This window comes from Cygnus olor, chromosome 20 (assembly GCF_009769625.2).
Source record: "Cygnus olor isolate bCygOlo1 chromosome 20, bCygOlo1.pri.v2, whole genome shotgun sequence".
Lineage (NCBI taxonomy): Eukaryota > Metazoa > Chordata > Aves > Anseriformes > Anatidae > Cygnus > Cygnus olor.
In genome coordinates, this window is record NC_049188.1 from 128,902 (window position 1) to 150,324 (window position 21,423).

General features: G+C 49.8%; 1 protein-coding gene across 3 annotated transcripts in view; it reads right to left on the reverse strand.

The window, feature by feature from the left end:
• The window catches only part of STX1A (syntaxin 1A), a 111,167-nt gene that overhangs the window by 21,689 nt on the left and 68,055 nt on the right, over window positions 1–21,423 (reverse strand). For all 3 annotated transcript variants that reach the window (XR_005813890.1, XM_040532193.1, XM_040532192.1), the window contains exons 4-5: window positions 20,186–20,260; window positions 15,726–15,799 (exon numbers count right to left, since the gene is read on the reverse strand). Coding sequence is in view for 2 of the 3 variants with exons in the window: in XM_040532193.1 (XP_040388127.1) it covers window positions 15,726–15,799; window positions 20,186–20,260 (149 nt within the window). In the remaining variant the exon portion in view is untranslated. The remainder of the gene's footprint in view (window positions 1–15,725; window positions 15,800–20,185; window positions 20,261–21,423) is intronic.

Sequence of the window (21,423 nt, forward strand, 5' to 3'; positions counted from 1 at the left end):
GTGTTGTGGGTCTCACCACCAAGCTGCCTGCCACTGCAGTGCAGCTAACAGAATCATCCAGGTTGGAAGAGACCTCCAAGATCACTGAGTCCAACCTCTGACCTAACACTAACAAGTCCTCCACTAAACCGTATCACTAAGCTCTACATCTAGACGCCTCTTAAAGACCTCCAGGGATGGTGACTCATCCACTTCCCTGGGCAGCCCATCCCAATGCCTAACAACCCTTTTGGTAAAGAAGTTCTTCCTAATATCCAACCTAAACCTCCCCTGGAGCAACTTTAGCCCATTCCCCCTCGTCCTGTCACCAGGCACGTGGGAGAATAGACCAACCCCCACCTCGCTACAGCCTCCTTTAAGGTACCTGTAGAGAGCGATAAGGTCGCCCCTGAGCCTCGTCTTCTCCAGGCTGAACAATCCCAGCTCCCTCAGCCGCTCCTCGTAAGACTTGTTCTCCAGACCCCTCACCAGCTTCGTTGCCCTCCTCTGGACTCACTTGAGCACCTCCATGTCCTTCTTGTAGTGAGGGGCTCAAAACTGAACACAGTACTCGAGGTGAGTACTCAAACATTGTACTGAACACAGTACTCGAGCTAAGCCCAGCTCCGCACATAAACTGCTCATCCTGAGCGCTGGTCCCATGGGGACACGGGGATGGCTGCACATCCCAAATCGAATGGCTGCCTGCAGAGCTGCCTGCCCACCTGGGGCTGATGTCACAGCAGAGCTGTCAGCCCCCGCACACAGAGCACCCTCATTGTATTTGGCTGCTTTCCATTTCCAAGATCCCAACCACAGCCAGTCAAACATACTGACCCCTGCAAAGCATCACCTGCCCACAAAGCTGGTGCTGCCCCTGGGTGGGAGCTCACCCTCCTTCACCCACCCAGAACCCACCTGTGCTGGGAGTGCCATATGATACAGCTGCCCACCAACAAGAGAACAGCAAACAGCGAAGAAGATATTCCAGGAAAGCCAGGACAGAGCACCACATGCATCCAACATCCAAACACTTACACTTCATCAACAAGCCTTTTCCCCAACATGCCAGAACCTGAGTTTCTCATGCATGAGTCTTAAGGGAAGCCAAATTTGATGCTGTGTCAGGCAAGAACCGTTCATGCCCTTCTTCAGCCATGCAGCAGAAGTAACAGCATGTTGGAGTTTAAGAAGCGTTTGGACTGTGCACTTAGTGATGTGGTCTGAATTTTTGGGTAGACCTGTGTGGTGCCACGAGTTGGACTCGATGATCCTTCTGGGTCCCTTCCAACTCAGGATATTCTATGATTCTATGATTGATGGGACTGGCCACATATACCGCACAGCCTGAACAGTCAGCATCCCACCTGCAGGCGACAGACACCTACAAGCTGGGGCCAGCCAATGGTACCCAGATGGGATGGTGCAAGGTGGGAAGCCAATGGTGCAAGGTGGGAAACCACTGAACTGTGTTATCCCAGTCTCACCCCCCGACAGACTGCTCATGCAGCCAGACTCCAGGAGCAGGAGCAACAGGTGATGTGGAAAAATGGTGGAGGGAGAAAGGAGAAGAGGAGACAGAAAAGGGACAGGAAAACAAGATATCCAGAAAGGATGAGAAAGAATGTAAGGAGAGAGAAAACTGAGAGTGACTAACAGGATGAAGGAACTCTTGGTAAAACAAAGAACTCTTGGCAAGCCACCAGAATGGCCTAAGTTCACAGTGAGTTACATACCATGGACAGCTGAAACAAAGGGCTGTACCTGAGCTCTGCCCAGCTGGAGGAGGCTTCAAAGCCTGTACATGGGCAGGACAGCTTCAATACAGCATGTCCCTGCAATCCCTGCACTGTCACTCCAACAGGCCAAACATGCACGATGCACACATGCATTCAGATGCTCCTACCAGGTGTCCATGTGTCCTGAGCAGCCCTGGCTAATGCACCCCTACCCCTACCTCCTGGGCACAGCACTGGAGACATCTTTAGATACACTTACATTTGCTTTGCAGCTATTCTAAGCAAGAGGCAGGTCAGCATTTATGGCAGAGCCTCAGGCTCAGCCCATCTTATTCCTCTTCTGCTAGAAAACCTCACACAAAAGACCCTGGCAGTGTCAGCTTCAGCAAGCAGCCTCTGCTCGAGGTGCCCAGCCTGAAGCAAGGTCAGAACAGCTCCTGATCATCTTCAAGTCATAGCTAAAAATCCTGCAAAGATGTGATATACAGTCCAAGTGACTCCTGTTCTGCCTTTTCAAAATCATTTTCCTAAAATCCAGTTCATTCTCATTCAGCTGAAAGCTATCAACATATGTTGATCTGCAGCCAAATACAGCTTTAGGTGTTGAATGACACTCCTTTCTGCTAATCAGTATACCACACCATCTCTCTTTTACTTAAGTTATTCAACTTAGTGTTTATTCTGTCAGATTGTTATTTTACATTCCCACAGGCATCCCACATGTCTATAAAACGCATTTGATTTTGAAAGAACACAGAGTTTCATGAAAAATGCACTAGAAAAAGCATTTTAAATGGCTTTTAGTCATTAAATAAAAACTGCTTGAATGTTCAGAGTAAATAAAAAGCACATCAATATGTACCTTGCATTTGAAATAAATTCATTAAACAGAAAATACTAAGTAACATTATGAAATGGGGTTGTTTCACCTAGGGCCAGTAACAATTTACTCCTCAAATGCTGGGACAGCAACCCACTTTGCTGAACCACCAAGATGGATTTCCAAAGAGCTCATGTGGAACCAGCAGCCTCTGGGTACCTATGGAGTGCTACAAAACACCCACAAAGCATATACTGAAACCAAGGACCTTGTCCTATAACACTTTTTCTATTTAAGAGAAAGATATTTCTGAAGTGCTCTTCCTGTGTGGACTCCTGTGGGGCACCCCAGCCTTCCTCCAGAGCTCCCACTGGGGATACAGGGGAAGCAGAGTTCCTCCTCCTGAGTTTCCACCAACTGGATTTCTTTCACAGTGTATGAACTAGTCCAACCAAGGTGAAAATTTCCACTGCATCAGCTGGATAAACCAAGCCCAAAAGCAATTAAAGCAAAAGCTATTCTGAATAACAAATACTGACATTTGGAAGAGTGAAAATACTAATGTTCACTCCGCTATGAACTTGAAATAACTTTCATACTTACAGAAACACTGAAAATACTGGCACCATTTCTGTGAACCTGCCTCTCTGGCAATATTTCTGAGCTGGGGATACCCTCAGGAGCTGCACAACTCCCTGTGACCCTAAAGTACGTGTATCTTTTTCAGATAGGCAGGGTGCTTTATTCAAACTACTGATGTGATGTGGGAACAAATAGGGTGGTGTTAATATAATGAATTTAGAACATGAAAACATCTTTTCCACAGCGCAGAAACAGCTCAGGAGCCAGGCTGCCCTACTGGCCAGTTTGCTGGGGCTTGTGGACTTTGGGACAGCCATCGGCTCTTGTCCTCGTGGGGGACTTCAACTTCCCAGACATATCCTGGACATGCAATACAGCTCAGAGGAAGCAGTCTAGGAGGATTCTGGAGAGCATGGAAGATAGTTTCCTGACGCAGCTGGTTAGTGAGCCTACCAGGGGAGGTGCCCCGCTAGACCTTCTCTTCACAAACAGAGAAGGACTGGTGGGAGATGTGGTGGTCAGGAGCTCTCTTGGACACAGTGACCATGAAATGGTAGAGTTCTCTATTCTTGGCGAAGTCAGGAGGGGGACCAGTAAAACTGCTGTCTTAGACTTCCGGAGGGCAGACTTTGAGCTGTTCAGGACACTGGTTGGCAGAGTCCCTTGGAAGGCAGTCCTGAAGGGCAGAGGAGTCCAGGAAGGCTGGGCACTCCTCAAGAAGGAAATCTTAAAGGCTCAGGAGCGGTCTGTCCCCACGTGCCTAAAGATGAGCCGATGCAGAAGACAGGCCTGGCTGAACAGAGAGTTGTGGCTCGAGCTTAGGAAAAAAAAGAGGGTTTATGACCTTCGGAAAAGAGGGAGGGCCATTCAGGAGAACTATAAGGATGTTGCAAGGATGTGTAGGGACAATATTAGAAAGGCTAAAGCTCATCTGGAGCTCAATCTGGCTACTACTGTTAAAGATAACAGAGAATGTTTTTATAAATACATTAACATGAAAAGGAGAACTAAGGAGAATCTACATCCTTTACTGGATGCAGGGGGGGGGACTTAGTTACAAGAGACGAGGAAAAGGCTGAGGTGCTTAATGCCTTCTTTTCCTCAATCTTTAGTGGCAAGACTAGTTGTTATCAGGATACCCAGTACCCCGAGCTGGTGGAAGGGGATGGGGAGCAGAATGTGGCCCTCACAATCCACAAGGAAATGGTTGGCGACCTGCTACAGCACTTAGATGTACGCAAGTCGATGGGGCCAGATGGGATCCACCCAGTGGTACTGTGAGAACTGGTGGAGGAGCTGGCCAAGCCGCTTTCCATCATTTATCAGCAGTCCTGGCTATCAGGGGAGGTCCCAGTTGACTGGTGGCTAGCAAACGTGACGCCCATCTACAAGAAGGGCCGGAAGGTTGACCTGGGGAACTATAGGCATGTTAGTTTGACCTCAGTGCCAGGGAAGCTCATGGAGCAGATTATCTTGAGGGTCATCATGTGGCACTTGCAGGGCAACCAGGAGATCAGGCCCAGTCAGCATGGGTTTATGAAAGGCAGGTCCTGCTTGACAAACCTCATCTACTTCTATGACAAAGTGATATGCTTAGTGGATGAGGGAAAGGCTGTGGATGTGGTCTACCTTGATTTCAGTAAGGCTTTTGACACCGTTTCCCACAGCATTCTCCTCAAGAGACTGGCTGCTCATGGCTTGGACTGGCGTATGCTTCGTTGGGTTAGAAACTGGCTGGGTAGACAGGCCCAAAGAGTTGTGGTGAATGGATTTAAATCCAGTTGGAGGCCGGTCACTAGTGGAGTCCCCCAGGGCTCAGTACTGGGGCCGGTTCTCTTCAATATCTTTATCGATGATCTGGATGAGGGGATCGAGTGCACCCTCAGTAAGTTTGCAGATGACACCAAGTTAGGTGCATGTGTCAATCTGCTCGAGGGTAGGAAGGCTCTGCAGGAGGATCTGGATAGGCTGGAGCGATGGGCTGAGATCAACTGTATGAAGTTCAACAAGGCCAAGTGCCGGGTCCTGCACCTGGGGCGTAACAACCCCAAGCAGCGCTACAGGCTGGGAGATGAGTGGTTGGAAAGCTGCCTGGCCGAGAAGGACCTGGGAGTATTGGTTGATAGTCGGCTGAATATGAGCCAGCAGTGTGCTCAGGTGGCCAAGGCGGCCAACAGCATCCTAGCTTGTATCAGAAATAGTGTGGCCAGCAGGGCTATGGAAGTGATTGTCCCCCTGTACTCGGCTCTGGTGAGGCTGCACCTCGAGTACTGTGTTCAGTTTTGAGCCCCTCACTACAAGAAGGACATGGAGGTGCTCAAGTGAGTCCAGAGGAGGGCAACGAAGCTGGTGAGGGGTCTGGAGAACAAGTCTTACGAGGAGCGGCTGAGGGAGCTGGGCTTGTTCAGCCTGGAGAAGAGGAGGCTCAGGGGCGACCTTATCGCTCTCTACAGGTACCTTAGAGGAGGCTGTAGCGAGGTGGGGGTTGGTCTATTCTCCCACGTGCCTGGTGACAGGACGAGGGGGAATGGGCTAAAGTTGCTCCAGGGGAGGTTTAGGTTGGATATTAGGAAGAACTTCTTTACCAAAAGGGTTGTTAGGCATTGGGATGGGCTGCCCAGGGAAGTGGATGAGTCACCATCCCTGGAGGTCTTTAAGAGGCGTCTAGATGTAGAGCTTAGTGATACGGTTTAGTGGAGGACATGTTAGTGTTAGGTCAGAGGTTGGACTCAGTGATCTTGGAGGTCTCTTCCAACCTAGATGCTTCTGTGATTCTGTGATCCTGTGATTGAGCCAGCGCCAAGGATAGACTCATGCTCCTGTGGAAGAGGCCAGCACCCTCATCTGCCCCAGGACCACAGCTGGAGGACCAGCCCTGTCCAATCTGCTAATACACATCCTCACAGGTCTTCCCTGCCTTCATAGCTTCAACATAGCCCAGACAATTTAAGCAGTCAAACAGCAGAGGGGTACCCCAGCCCACATCAATGGACGGGGTAAGAGAAAGCTGTTCCTATGAAGGTTCCAGGTCCAATGAGGCTCTTTTGGCTGGCAATGACAACAGCAAAACCAGAATAAAAGTCCATAATCTTAATGCCTAGATACCACCACTACTCCTACTTTACAACATGCTGACAAGGGTGAACTAGCTCCTCATTTTTTCTTTTACTCAGTGATTTGCTCACAGCAAAGTCTGTACAAACGAGTAAAGCCCTTGTTGCAGAAATACCTACACAAGGATCACACTTAATGTACCAGACATCTAAATCAGATCTCCAGTTCAACCTGTCCCAACTCCCACACACAAAAGCACTTTTCAGAAGCAGGGCAGCTTCTTTGGGCTTCATTCTAGACAGATCAGAGCATGCTGCTCTGGCAGTATGGCAGGAAAAGAGTTTTAAAATGACAATTTTAACACCTTGGTAGGTTTAGCCATTGCAAATTTTTCTCACAGACTGACGATTTAAAATTAATTTCAATCTGGTTCCTACTGGTTTCCTTGGCTCCAGATAGCATAAGCAAGTGAAGGTGAGCCTGGCCACATGCCAGGCCCTGCACGCAACCCCTTCCCACTTTCCTGCACTAGGGAGGTGCAGACACTGGATGGTTCCACTGTGCTGTGCTGAGCCCAGGCAGCAATCTGCAGCACCAGCTGCACTGAGGGCAGGCAGGATCTCAGACACTAGGAGAGAGCTGGGAGCAGGGCCAGGTTCCAGGGAGCACAGACATGCTGCTGAGTGCCCAACAAGGAGCTGGGAAAGCCAAAGCTCAGCTGGAACAGTGTGAGTGTTGTGCAGGACGGCAAGATGGGCTGCCAAAAGTACCAGTGAGCCTGAAGAAGCCCCAGTGACCAGGGAAATGGCCAAGGCAAAAGTTAAATTTTGCTCTTTTGCCTCAGGCCTCTTGGCCTCCTAGAGTCCTCTGACCAGAAGCCAGAGACATGAAGAACTACCCACAGAGCAGGATGTAGGCTATGGGAGAGTTTACACCAGCTGGAGATACACAGGTCCATGGGACCTGGCCCATGTCACTGTAAAGGGCCTCTCCATCATCTTCCAAAGACAGCAGTGACCATGGGTGATTCCAGAGGATTGGCAAAAGGTAAACATTAGACCAATCTTTTGGTAAGAGAATCTGGGAAACCCAAGTCTGCTCGGCCTCCCCTGAGTCCTCCTGGAAGGACTACAAGATAATTGGAAACAGCCAGTGTAGATTTACCGGGGCAAATCATGCTGTACTAACCTGGTTGCCTTCTCCAATGAGATGTCTGGCTGTGCAGATGAGAGGAGAATAAAGAATGGTGTATATCATGAGTTTAAGGCCTTTAGCACAGACTCCCACAGTACACTTACAGCCATTTTGATAAGAGATGGGCTGGATAAGGTGGATGGAAAATTGGACAGCTAGACTCAGAGGGTTGTGAACAGCAATACAAAGTCCAACAAGTGGCCAGTTCCTAATGACAATCCCTCCATGTGTGATGCTGGGGACTATATGTTAAGAAGCTTCATCACCAAGCTGGCATGACAGAGTAGAGTGCATTTTCAGCACATTTGCAGAAGACATCAAATTGGGAATTTGGAAGGCAGAGCTGGCATTCAGGGGGACCTCAAAAGTCTGGAGAAAGGGGCTGATGGGAATCCCATGAAGTTCAAAGGGAAATGCAGGGTCCTGCACTGGGGACAGGAATGCATGCTGCAGGATGGGCTAGGGGCCAGCTGACCAGAAAGTAGCTTTACAAAAGCCCCTGAAGTCCTGATGGAGAAAAGACCATGCCCAGGAGTCAGCAGTGAGCAGGAGGACAGCCAGCAGGGCAAGGACAGGGATTACTCCTTCCACCTGTCGATTGTGAGACCACACCTAAAGTGCTGTGTTCTGAGAGGGGCTTCCCTAGAGAAGTCACATGGGAGTGAATACAGTTGAGGCCACTGAGATGGTCTAGGGTGGAGCACAGGACAAATAAGGACAGGCTGAGAGAAGCGGGTTAGGTCAGCTAGAGGTGTCAAAGCTCAGGGGGATCTTAGAATCCCCCTGGGAAGAGAGAAGATGGAGCCAGACTCTTCTTGGAGGTGCACAGTGGCAGGACAAGAGGTGATGGACCAAGCTGGAATATAGGAAATTGCAAAATTTCCTATAGGAAATTTAACTGGAAATCATCACAAGAGTGGTCAAACACTGGATGAGGGCCTAGAGGATCCATGGACCTGACGCCCATGACATCTCCATCCTTATAGATACCAAGAATGCAGCCTGACAAGGCCATGAGTAACCTGATACGGCTGGCATGGCTCTGGGGCAGGGACTGAGATCTCCTGACTTCCCCTCTCACTGATATACTGTGATCCCATGATCAGGAACAAATCCAGATGGCAGATTTCTAGCTGGGCCATTGGCTTGTTGCTGGATGGCTGAGTCCAAGGAGGACACCTGCACTTGCTCACAGACAGTGCCAGCTGCAATATCTCCACTACACTCCCCGGGGCACTGAATCTGTCCCATAGCACCAAAAATCTGAAATTGCACAGCAGCGCACCAAATAACAGGGCAACACCATCAAGGGCCATGGACGTTTTCACACTAATTGTATAACCCAGCCAGAAAGTTACAAATACAAATGATTAGCAGGGGAGATGCTGGAGCTGCCCTGTACGGAAAGCAGGATAAGCATCATCCCAAAATGTACAACAAACTGGAATGCAGATAACTCTCAACTCAGAGCCAAGTCACTGCCTTACCGTAAGCTCACCTCACACTGTTTCCCTGGGGACAGCTACAACAGTTGTGCTGGCACAGCTCATCCGTCAGGCACTCACAGCCCAGCAGTGCCACTTGCCAGGCCCACAAGAGCCGTCAGCCCTACTCACCTGCAGCGCATGATGACGAGCAAAGCCAGCAATGCAGCCCTAGGATGACGCTGCTCTGTGCCCAGCTCTGCTCCCAGCCTCCACCATCCCGAGCACGTGCTGAACACACACACTGCTGTGCACAGGGTCCCAGCACAGGGTCAGCATCCGTGAGAAGACAAACAGTCAGAGACTGCCTGGATCACAAGCCCAAGCCCGGAAGCGGAGCATTGTGCTACATCATCCACTTCAGCACGGCAGTGCAGGGGCTCTGAGCTTTCAACCTGCATTGGGTCCCCACCAGGCTTTGACGGAAGGAAGCCTCACCATATCTGGAGGCACTGGGATGCAGGAGAGCAAGAGGAGGTAAAAGATACCCAAATTTCTTCAGTTCCTTCCAGGGGATGAAGGGAGATGGCGGTTAACAGCTCCCAGCTTTGCTGCTAACCCTTTTCCGGAAAACGACCTTTGGGACCGGTCCCTGGGGCTGTGCAGCCGTGTGCTCCTATTTTCCTGCGGGCTGTTTGGGCACACCCACGTACCACATGCCTGGTCTCCACCCTCTTGCCACTGCCACCCGCACCTGTATTTGAGATGGCAAACCACTCCTGAAGGGCGCATCATGGAGCAGAGCTGAGAAGAAAGCTTGGTGGTGGTGGTTTCACAGCACTGCTGGAAGCACGCAGCAACAGCAGTGTCTTTGGAGTGGTGAAAGGTGTTTTTTTTTTTCTGGGAAGAGACCTGCTGACATCCCCACACACACTGCCCAGTTTGTGCAGAGCTGTGCCTGTGCCAGGGCCCCTCCCAAAGTTAGGAGAGAAGAGATGGCACGCAGATGCTGTCCTGCTTTGCTGTATACTGCTTCACTCTGCTTTGCTTTGGCTTTGCTATGTCCTGCTAAAAGCAAGCCCCAGCAATTGTCATTTCCACTTGCTCTTGAGACACATTTCAAGCCTTTCTCTTGCATCTGTTTTGCACAGCATGGTTTCCCCACTGCCTGAGGCTCAGCCATGACAGCCTCTCACCACTTGTGCAGGGTCTGGAGGATGCTGGGCTCTGTGCTGGAAGCTGCCTTTGCAGAATTAGTTAATGCCACTGTAGTATTGATTAGGCATTGACTGCAGCATAGGGGAGCAGGCTACACAAGTGGCTTTATGGGCTCAAAAGTAGAAATGCCCCAAATCCTCTTGCTTCCCTGCAAAGGGCTTTGAGAAAGTATGATTTATATTTGTGTGTAAAGCCTCTGCGAGAGAGGCACAAGAGGTGCCTGGATCCCCATGCACAGGCAATGAAGAGCAGTGCTGGCAGCTGCTATTTGCATTACCAGTTTAATGGTTTGCTAAAACAAGACTTTTGCTGCAGAACAAGGACTCATTTGTCTGCTCTATCTTTTTTTTTTTTCATTCATGTTTTGCCAGTATGACCAGAGAGAACAAAGTACCAGAGCTCACTCTGAAGCAAAGAAGAGGCAAATGCCGAAGAAGCACTACCAGAGCAACGGCTCCATTTTGTAAGGTGCTCTTTCACTGAATGCTCACCAGTGTGTTGGCCAACCCACAATAAAAACTACACAGCAGCACTGTGTGGTGGGGAATTAAAGACAAAGTTTCAGCCCAGGGCAAGTTCGTTTTAAGAAGCTGTGACCATGCGACACCTGTTAAAGGCTCACAGCCCTACACCAACCACACAGACACCCCATGCATGCCCTGAACACAGCCTATCACAACTCAGACAGTTTGCCCAGACATCACAGCATGACTAACCCAAGGTGAATGACTCAAGTATGGCTGAGCACTGGCTGAAAACACTGCAAGGTCACATCACCAACCTGGATGCTGGCAGAGGCCAAGGCCAGGTCTGAGCTCCTGAACTCCCATGGCTGAGCGTTGCAGCACGGATGGGCAAGACTGCTTAAGATACAGAGGCTCAGCACCACAGTGCAGTAACTAACCTAGCGAAGCTCATTAAGACTGCACAGAACAATAAGTTGATTTATTAAATAAAATGTGTTTCACTCACACTCACTCCTGGATTCACTTACTTTCTCATGCTCCAAATTCACAAGCCCAAAAACACACATGGCCAGCAGTGTTTGTGTGTGACACATCTTATAAGTCCTCCTCACGTGTCCTGGGATCTTTGTTACTGGTGGCCACAGACTGGTTTGGGATGTACCTTCTGTGCTCTTCAGGAGCTGACAGCAACACTGATCTTACACCCTTTCACCCTTACCTGCCTTGGGTCTTTAGGCAGCACAGCTGATACATAATTATGGAATGATTGAGATTGTACAGGACCTTTAGAAGTCCTTCTCATCTGTTCTGGAGTAAGCTGCCCAATGGTTTGCTACCTACCCTAAGCTTTCTTAGAAGCTGTATGCATCTGTGCTGGCATCTTGATAACCTTCTGGGTTAGGTGCCATCAACCCATGCCAATCCCTTCTTCCACCATTCCCTCTTCTGCTTCCACCTGTACACACTTCCATTCAAATTATCTAAATCTTTCTATTACCTGTCTCTACAGGAAGCCATGTGCAATGCTGTATAGCAAACCCAGACAGAGTGGGGGGTCCTGAACAACAGCAGGATCTGCTGAGTATGTTCCCAGCTGCCACACACAGGCTGGCAATCCTGAGCAGCAGTACCAGACTCACCACTTCTACATGACTGGGAAGGCACAGAGCTGCTCCTGTTTTCATCAATCACCAATGCAGATCACCTACCAGGACCAGAGTCAATTGGCTGCTTCTGTATACTGAAATGGTCTCTGCTGAGGGAAGGTGTGCACCAGAAGCAACAGCCCTTTGTGTCTTAGATCCCAAATCTTTGAGCACAGAGGTGTCAGGCTAATTCACCTCAATCCAAGTGCAAAGTGGCAGAGAGGAGCAAAATACTGCATGCCAGACTTCCCACAAAGAAGGTAAGGAGTTCTTATGGACCAGAGAGGACAAAGAAGCGCTTGTGCAGCTTTCTGACATAAACATTTCAACAAGAATCCTTGGTCCTCTGTAGCAAGGACCAAGCAAGTAAACACTCCAGAGAAGTTACAACCAAGAACCACATGTAAGAAGCTGGGAACTTGTGGACTGAGCAGGCAGCTGGGGTCACCTCGGAGTGACCCACCTCCCCCAGCACAACCACTGTGACAGCTGCACAAGAGGTGGTTTACAGGGTCGAGGCCAAAAGTGAAGCTTTCAGCCCATACATGAGCCAGCAGCCAGTAGCTTTATAGACCAGGCTGCTTTAGAGAGGGCAGTGCTGAAGTCAGACCCAATGCTGGGGTGCAGCAGCACCCAGGTGTCAGTCATGGCTTCAAACACTCAACTGGCTGGCCCAGATAACCCTTGCACAGCAGGGCCAGATAAACCCACCTTCATTGTGAGTCTACTGGACAATCACCCCAAAGGCAGCAGTAGCTCAGTGCATGAGGAAGGGAGAAACCGTGCTTGCTGGTTTGGTTGAGATAGAGTTAATTTTCTTCATAGTTGCAGGTAAGGTGTTATGCTTTCGGATTTGTAACGAAAACTGTGCTGATAACACACCAATGTTTTAGTTGTTGCAGAGCAGTGCTTACATGAAGCCAAGGACTTTTCAGCTTCTCATGCTGCTCTGCCAGTGAGGAGGCTGGGGATACACAAGAAGCTGGGAGGGGACAGAGCCAGGACATCTGACCCCAACTGGCCAAAGGGGTATTCCATAACTTAACGGCGTCATGCTGAACAATGAAGCTAGGGGAGTTGGCCAGGAGGGCTACTGTTGCTTGGGGACTGGCTGGGCACTGGTTGGCTGGTGGTGAGCAATTGCAATTTGCATCACTTGTTTTAGTTTGGCTGAGGTTTTTTCTTCCCTCCCCCTTTTTCTTTTTTCTTTTTCTTTTTTCTTTTTTCTTTTTCTTATTAAACTGTCTTTATCTTGACCCACAAGTTTTCTAAATTGCCTTTCCAATTCTCTTCCCCCACCATCCCACTGGGGTGAAGTGAGCAAGCAGCTGTTTGATGCTCATCTGGCAGCTGGGGTTAAGCCACAACACCGTGTTATACCCCATGCTTGAGAGAGCCCTTGCAGACACACTTCCCCACTGTGCCCATGGCTTGGGGCACAACAGGCATGGGGGGCTTGGGGCTAGGAGGCCAACATCGAGCACACCTAATGCCTCTCTAAAAGGGCTTGATGCCTCCTGCCACAAGAGCATCCAGGGCTTCTCAGCAGCCGGAGCACGAAGGCAGCTGCCCACAGAGAAGAGGACCATATGCTGATAGAGGGGGGGCTGCTAGAGGGGGACCCTCCCCACAGGCTAATGGGAATCATTGCCCTTGCAGGCCTGAGGAGCAACTGAAGTCAAAAGCATCCAGAACTGCACACACCACCCCTTGTCACAAGGTTGGCTAGGCTGAATAAAAGCAGCCCAGTGCTGTCAACATCTATTTGGCGTGAACTCTCCGAGATCTGGTATGGGAGTCTCAGCCTTCAAGGGCTCAGTGCCTCCCCTTAGCTAGAAATGGAGAAATCTACCCCCCAACAGCAGGACCTGCAGGAACAGCTCAGAAAAAGAGGCTTAGATCTTTTAGATTAGCGAGCACGTCACCAAAATATTTCTTCTCATGTCACCTTTGAAAGCTTTCACATGTTTATCAGGAAGAAATGAGGTTAGGGATGATTTACTGGCAGGCACACGTTTTTTTTTTCCTCTTGAAGCATTAGGGTTCTATTTGCTTGTCCAGCTCTAGTTAAGATTTGTGCAGCAGGGAGCTGCTCCACAGAGGACAATATGTGAATGACGGGAGAAGCTCTCATTAAATGATTCATGTAATCAAGTCTCTAACTTTCATTCTGGGAGATGGAGGATCCAAAGTTATAAAAGATCATGTTCTTTTGAAATCACTTCCCCACGCAAATTAGCCCACATTTTCAGCCCATTACTGAGTAGTATGGCCAAGTTACACCATCTGTAAATGAAATACATTTTTGCTTTGTACACTTTTTCTGGAGATAATTTATCTTGTCTTTGTCTAGTGCCATTTCATCAAGTTAAACTAGTTCAACTTTTAGAACTCAAGACATAGCCAACAATGTACAGACATAATGTACAGACCTGGAGTTAACAATGTGCTAGTAGGTGCAGTGCCAGGAACCACCTACACTCCCGCGCATGCCACAGACAGAGCATAGCAGCTCTGGTCAGCACTAAGGCTGGCAGATGTGCTGGGGCCAAAATGCCAACACATACCTATGCCTGATCCAGATAAATCTGCACCACTGGCTGATCCAACAAAGCCACTGGAGCTGTGGCTTTGGTCTCTCCTGCCTCCATCCCAATGTACCCTGCAATAATGGGACATCCAAGACAGTGCACAATTGCATAACTTCAACTTCCACACAAAATCTGTAAAAGTATGTCCCATTTTCTAGCGGTACATGTTATTTAGGAACCAAAGCCCTGGCTTCAAAAGCAGTTGGAGACCAACGATAACCCTGTCTTATGAGACCTCAGGTCATCAGTGGTCAAATGCTTCTGTGTTAACTTGAGACCTGTGAAAATGCCGCAGGATGTCCAAGTGGGGTGTGATGCTTGCTCATCTCCCCTGCCCCCAGTTCACCACTACGTCCTTTCCTTCAGCACTTCTGTAATCAGCTGTTTGTGAGAGAAAAGCCTCTCTACGAGGCACTCCAACATATCTTTGATTAAACATTTCATAGAATCACAGAATGGTTTGAGTTGGAAGGGACCTTAAGGATCATCTAATTCCAACTCTCCTGTCATGGGCAGGGACACCTCCCACCAGACCAGGTTGCTCAAAGCCCAATACAACCTGTCCTTGAACACTTCCAGGGATGCGGCATCCACAGCTTCTCTGGGCAACCTGTGCCAGTACCTCACCACCCCCACAGTGAAGAATTTCTTCCTAATGCCTAATCAAAATCTACCATCTCTTAGTTTAAAGCCATTACACCTTCCCCTATCACTTACACTCCCTGATAGTCCCTCCCCAGCTTTCATATAGGCCTCCTTTAGGTACCAGAAGGCTGCTTTATTGCAAGGTCTCCCAAGCTACTTCTAGGCTATTTCTTGACTTTGAGGGGAACAGAAGGGGAACTATTCAGAATTATAGAATAATTCAGCCTTAAACGGACTTCAGGAGGTCATGCAGCCCAACCTGCAGATCAGAGAAGGGTCAGTGACTCCCAGTTTCTAGTGCATGTTTTTGGACCTACAGAGCCCTGTGTCCCTCAACCCCCATCTCTTGTAAAGCCAACATTACCCATCTCCCTTGGCTGCAGACAAAAAGCAAGAGAAGCATGACCCCTCATCAAAACTGAGCATAAAGCAGCCTCGGGACCTACTTGGGTGGAGGAAAGGGAGGTGCACCCCTTCATGCCTCAGTCTCATTAACAAAACTCAATTCAGCATGTTAATCTCATGTAACATGTTCAGTTCTCAGGGAACAATTTTGTGTCACTCCCCTGGAAAAGCTTTGGCAATAAACCAAGTCTCTACCTCTACATCCGTGGATAACCCTATTAAGAAGCCCACTGAAAGAAGGTGCACGTTATTGGTGGTTTCGCTGGAACAAGAGGGAAAATTGCATCAGCCCTTCAAGTCTAACATTTCACAGACTGCAAGGCCACACAGAGGTGGAGCAGCAACCACATCCCCAGCAGGGAAGAACATTTCCAACAGGCTGCAGGCTTGCACTCTGGCAGATAACCCATCTTTTTAGACGAAGTGAAAACCCTCTCCGGTGACACCAGGGCAGAAACTCACCTGAGTTTTCCTTATCCTCAGGTCAGCAGATGACCTGTTCAGTCCTTCTTCTTGTTCAATGCTCTGCTCAATACCTGATTAGGGAAGAAAGACATGGATTATTTTACGCTGTTTAGAGAAGAAAAAGAGATTGTATGGCAAAGTGATTTTAAAAGATGGAAGCTTGTGAACTGGGGAGCATTTGGCACTGAGCAATCCCCAGTTTCTGACTCCAGCCTGTTGGTTTAGCTGGGCAGCACAGCATCATTTCATTAATGCAATGCACACATTCCACTTCTAACCTGCTCCCTCCATTTTCAGCAATTATCCATTCAGGCAGGAGGAATCAATGACTCTGTCTCCATAGGAGTGGCGGGGGCTTAGGCGGGGTGCAGGACTGTGCCCAGGCACCTGGGCATACAAGTGTCACAGGCGTTCTGACCAACATGAGTCCACCTCCAGCTCCTGCAGCTTCACCCGCACATGTGGTCAGGCATGCCAGGCAGTGTCCCTCCCCAGCTTTCATATAGGCCTCCTTTAGGTACCAGAAGGCTGCTTTATTGCAAGGTCTCCCAAGCTACTTCTAGGCTATTTCTTGACTTTGAGGGGAACAGAAGGGGAACTATTCAGAATTATAGAATAATTCAGCCTTAAACGGACTTCAGGAGGTCATGCAGCCCAACCTGCAGATCAGAGAAGGCACGCCAGGAAGTGTTAATGAAGACTCAGAAGATGAGGGCACTCATCTCTCTGGCAGGCACTGTCCTTTACCTGCATTACAGCTGTGCCTGGCCACAGGACCGACTCAGTGCTGTCAAAAGCATTAGTCACTCCCAGGCTGGTAAGCAAGGGTTTCGGCAAAACTGATGTGATGCTCAGCTCTGATCTCTGTACTTTCTGGTATTCAAACAAAATGGAACACAGTGCTCTTCTCCCCTGCTATGCAGGATGAGGAAATACAGAGTTAAAATGTCTCTGCAAAATACCAAAGCTCAAGACTTCTCCAGGGGCCCTATAAACAGCAGGTCAGCCCTGCACAGGAGAGACCACAATGCCCAGGCTGGAGAGCAGGCCTCATCTTGCTGAACATTCCCCTTCAGCAAAGCAGAGATTTGTCCTTTTAATTATGCCATAGTACAACTAACTGAGATTAATTTTTCACTTACCCGAAGACCACAAATAACAGCACATAGGAGCGCTGCCCAACTCAGTGTCCCACTGGGGCCCAGGCAGGGAGAGGGAATGGTGTTGCACAGTAGGAGGTCTGCCACAGAGCAAGGCAGTGCAAATCCCCTCATGGTCAGCCCAGAACATGCTAATTCAATAGCTCCTATGTTACAATCTTTACAGGGAGTTAAAAAGCCTGGAAGAAAGCTCCCACCAGCAGGCTGGCACAGTGTACAGAGCTACACGCCTCCTGGTAGACCAGCATGAGCTGGTGGCACTCCCTGAATTAGGCTGAAATGCCCCATTCCTGATGTAGACATCCCCACAGCTCTCCAAGCCTGGCCCTGGCACCTTCCATGCTGCAGCACAACCCACAAGCCCGGCACAGGACAGGTGCCTCCTGCAGCAGGGGCTCCCCAGGGCCAGCCAGTGCATCAGGGACACCACCAGCAATGTGGGCATTTCTGTGCTTGCCATGTGCTGGTCAGTGCAGGTGGCCCCGCAGCACCACTCTGCAGACAGCAGCAGCACCGAAGCTTCTAAGGAAGAGCGGGCCTAGGGAACATATCGTGGTGCTTGCAGAGGGAGTCATACAGCACAGTGTGCTCCAGGGAAGTGCTAGAGAATATCAGCACAAATTCTGCATTTCCTCCTATTCTCTTCTGGAACAAGTGTCTGTATCTGGGGTATCTTGAAAGGTTCCATCCCACACAACCAGGCAGCAGTGGCACTTCTCACATGCATACCCCTGCCTGGGAGAGTGACTGGATGCTGCCTGCACAGCATGTTTCATCAGCAATTGGTCTTCCTCAGCATTTGTCATAAATCATTCCCTGTTGCCAAGGAACAGTATTGGCAAACATTGTACATTTATAATAATTAATAAAATCACATTTTCCCAAGAAGCTGGTAATTAGAATTAGCCACTGCATGAGCAATATCTCTCCTAAAGAAGTCAATCCATTGTCAGCAGATGGTGTTTTTGATCATTCCTGACTGTTTTCTTTCATTGATCATGCTCGCCATGAGGTGATTTGGGACAAGGCACAAGGACTAACAGTCTGCTTCTCCAGGTAAATACAATACTGGTGAGTCTTTTCTGGAAGAAGAAAACAGGAATCAGAGCCTGTTCTGCAATTCTTCAGGCTCTCAAAGCCTCTTAAAAACAAAACAAAACAAAACATGTATGGAAAAGGATTTTTTTTTGGTGCAATAGCATAAAAACCTGTGATTTATAGAGTATGTTGTATGTCCCCATAAGAAACCATTAGTGCTCAGCTCTGCTTCCAGTGACTGCTGTGAAATCTGAAGTAACCAGAGCAGCAGCAGCAGCTGGTGCCACTGCTTTGTTTGGAGGGGACAGCAGTGAGGCGCCTCCCAGAGTCCCCCCTGAAGAAACTCTGTTCTGTCACTTTGCGCAGGGAGAGCTCCTTGGATACTCTGGATGCGGGCTTGCAGGCATCACTGCAGCAGGACATACTACACCCTGTCCCCACCTAGGCTCCAGAGATCTCAGTACTGTGAGGCTCCCCACCCAGAGGGGCCCTGCTTCTTTGGAAGGGATCCCCTGGTCTGCAAAACACATAAGATGGTACCTCAGTTTCCATCCTGGGTCTAGGTGAGATCACGTCTCAGGAGGACAGAGGGAGCAAGGGAATAACAGAGGTGTTAGTGCTCCTTCTGGCATCCAGACAGGCCACAGTCACACTAGTGGAGACAAATCTGACAAATAGCTCCAGCCACATCCAAGTCCTCCATGACTGCAGGGCTCCCACGAAACCTCAGGATCAAGGAGAATGCTGTTGGTGCAGGGGAAGCACCAGCTCCTTGCCCAGCCCTTCAGGTACAGCCAGTCTCCTGCAATGAGCTCTTCCAAATCCCACATGGTCCCAAGACCAGTGCCAACAAATCCGAGCCCTGCCAGTGCAACCTGCCTCCTGCCCCAAGATGCCACCATCCCTGGGGTCTGATCTCGGGTACTCAGGCTCCCTAAGCAAAATGGGCTCAGCCAAGTGCTCCAGTGCAACCACAGACATCTGCGGGTTGACAGACACATTGTCCTCTCTTTGTTTGTCAAAGAGATTGATTCTTCTGACTGCAGAAACTGTGAGTCACACCGCGCTCTGTCCCCATGCCACCCATGGCAGAAGACACACCAAGACAATGGAGCATGCTGATGAGACAGGACAACCTTGCCCAGGCCCACAGCTTCTTTCTCGCCCACCACCAGCCCCACAGAGCCTCTGCATCGGGACCCTATGGCAGCACAGCTGGGATAGCAGGAGGCCCCACTGCTCAGCGCAGAGCTGTCCTGCTGCCACTGGTGAGGCAGTCTGCACTGCAGATGGAAAAGCAAGGGATGACAAGACCAGCCCTGGCAACCCAACCCCTTTGGCCTTGCCACAGGTGTGCTTGGAGCCCGGGCTCACCAGGAGAGCCCAATGGCCCGCCTGCCAATACTGGCATGGGCTGGCCCGAGACTCCGCAGCAGAGACTTGTGCATAAGCCTGCTGGGTGCTCATGTCCCTGGGACATGTCCTGGGACAGAGACTCAATAGCGTGACTTCATAAAAGGCAAACAGAAGTAGCTAGAGGATGCTAGAGAAGGGAAGGTGATGCACATTCCCACGTGATCCCCACAAAGCAAAGGCAGAAGCCACCTCTGGCTGTCCCTTCCCCAGGTTGCCTGAGCACACACAGATAGGACTGGGCTGCAACAGGGCTCTGTTTGTAACCTGCCCTTTCCTACCTAGAGAAAAACACCCCAAAATTCCCTTGGCCTGCAACAAACACCAGCTGCTGCTGGCACAGGCTTGAGATGACAGCCAAGGCCCCATGGTAAGCTGAGCCAAGCCAACAGGCATTTCTGGTCATGGCACATCCCCAAAAACTATATTGTTTCCACACTCAGCACACAGCTCATTCTGAATGTGGTCACTCCCCAGCAAAAGTAATTTCTTGGTAAATGGAGAAAATGGAGGGTAAATCAGATATTCCAGGTGAGATTGGAACCATGGGGAGAGAAGAGCAGCATGTGCCCACTGGGGTTTGGGGTTACGCTTGCTGTCAGGATGAGTTTGTGTGTGGTTAAGAGAGCTGAGAGGAGTGAATGTTACAGCACAAGAGGGATGAGTAGGCAGTGCTGGCCCTGGGGACACAGAGCAGGAGGCAGGGAAGCATCCTGAGCACAGGAGGGCAGCAATGGTACCCCCTCCCTGTGCTGAACCTGCCAGCCCAGAGACTGTAAGGCAGGAGTGCAGCGGGCATACCCCCTTACCTGGTGCCCCATAGCAGCATCACAGGCAAATACTCACTCTTTAGCTTGGAGCGCACTTTGTTCGCTGTCTTTTTTATGTCAGACATCAGCTCTTCCAGCTCTTCCTTTGTTTCTGAGGAGAAAGAAAAGAGCAAACATGGGTGTGTTGTAGACACTGCTAAAATCTGTTCCCCAGTCCCATAGTATATGGGGCCCGGAGCCGACAGCACTGCCCCTTCCTGGCTGGCAGAGTTGGTGGAGCACCTCCACTCCATGGACCCAGACAGATTCTCCTCCCAAGTCCTGAGCCTGGCCATAACCCAGCCGCTGGTCAGGCAAACCAGGGGACAGAGGAGCCGTACTGCAGGACTCCTGCCTGCACACCAAGCTAAACTCCCACATGCTCAGGCTGTGCAGAAAGTGAAATGGAAGAGAGACACAAGTGACAGTGCTGGTTCCTGCAGTGAAGAGAAAACCTTGGCTGCACACCAAAGCCCTTCAAAGTGCCACAGGGTGGGACAATTTCCCTAGGGCTCTGCCACGCTGGCAAGCCCTCCCCAGGCCATTATAAATGGTTATGTCTTCCTCAGGGAAAGTCTGGTGCTCCTGTGCTCACTTTCCCTTTGCTCAGCAATAGGGATTTAGCTCGGCCATGCCTAGGCTCTCTTCTGCCCTGCAGCCAGCAGCTATCATTGACACTGTCTTAATAATAGCCAGTTTGTGCATATTCACTCCCCAGCCTGAATTCACTGCTTTTGGCAAAAATCTGTGGGCTACAGTGGCACAGTGCTGGGAAACACTCCCAGTCCCACAGCCTGTGTCTCAGAAATGGCTCTGGGGAGCACAACAGCAGCAGGACTGTAAAACAATTCTCGTATTTCAGTGTGCAGGGACACAGCAGACGCAAATAAAAACAAGTGCAAGCAAGTCCTTTCTCTCTGTACTCATTTACATCCCTACATACCCACATCCTCCTGTGCGACCAGGCCAAAGCACTGTGCATGCGGCTTCAGGCTCCCACTGGGAGAACAGCCCTATCAAGTGATGGGAGCCCATCATTGAGTCCCTGTGTATCTCCAGGTCCTTCTCTCCAAGATTGCAAAGGCTTTTACAGCAGTGACTCTCCTGGGCTGTCAGGAATATTGACTTGGGTACAAGGAGAAGGAAACTAAAGCATATGACACGCTTGAGAGCAGTAAATCAGCTGAGAAAGCCCTGACTAACTGAAGAGGTTTGGCACAGGACTATCTATCCTCTCTCTTATGTGCAAATGTCAGAAAAGGCAGTAATGCTCTG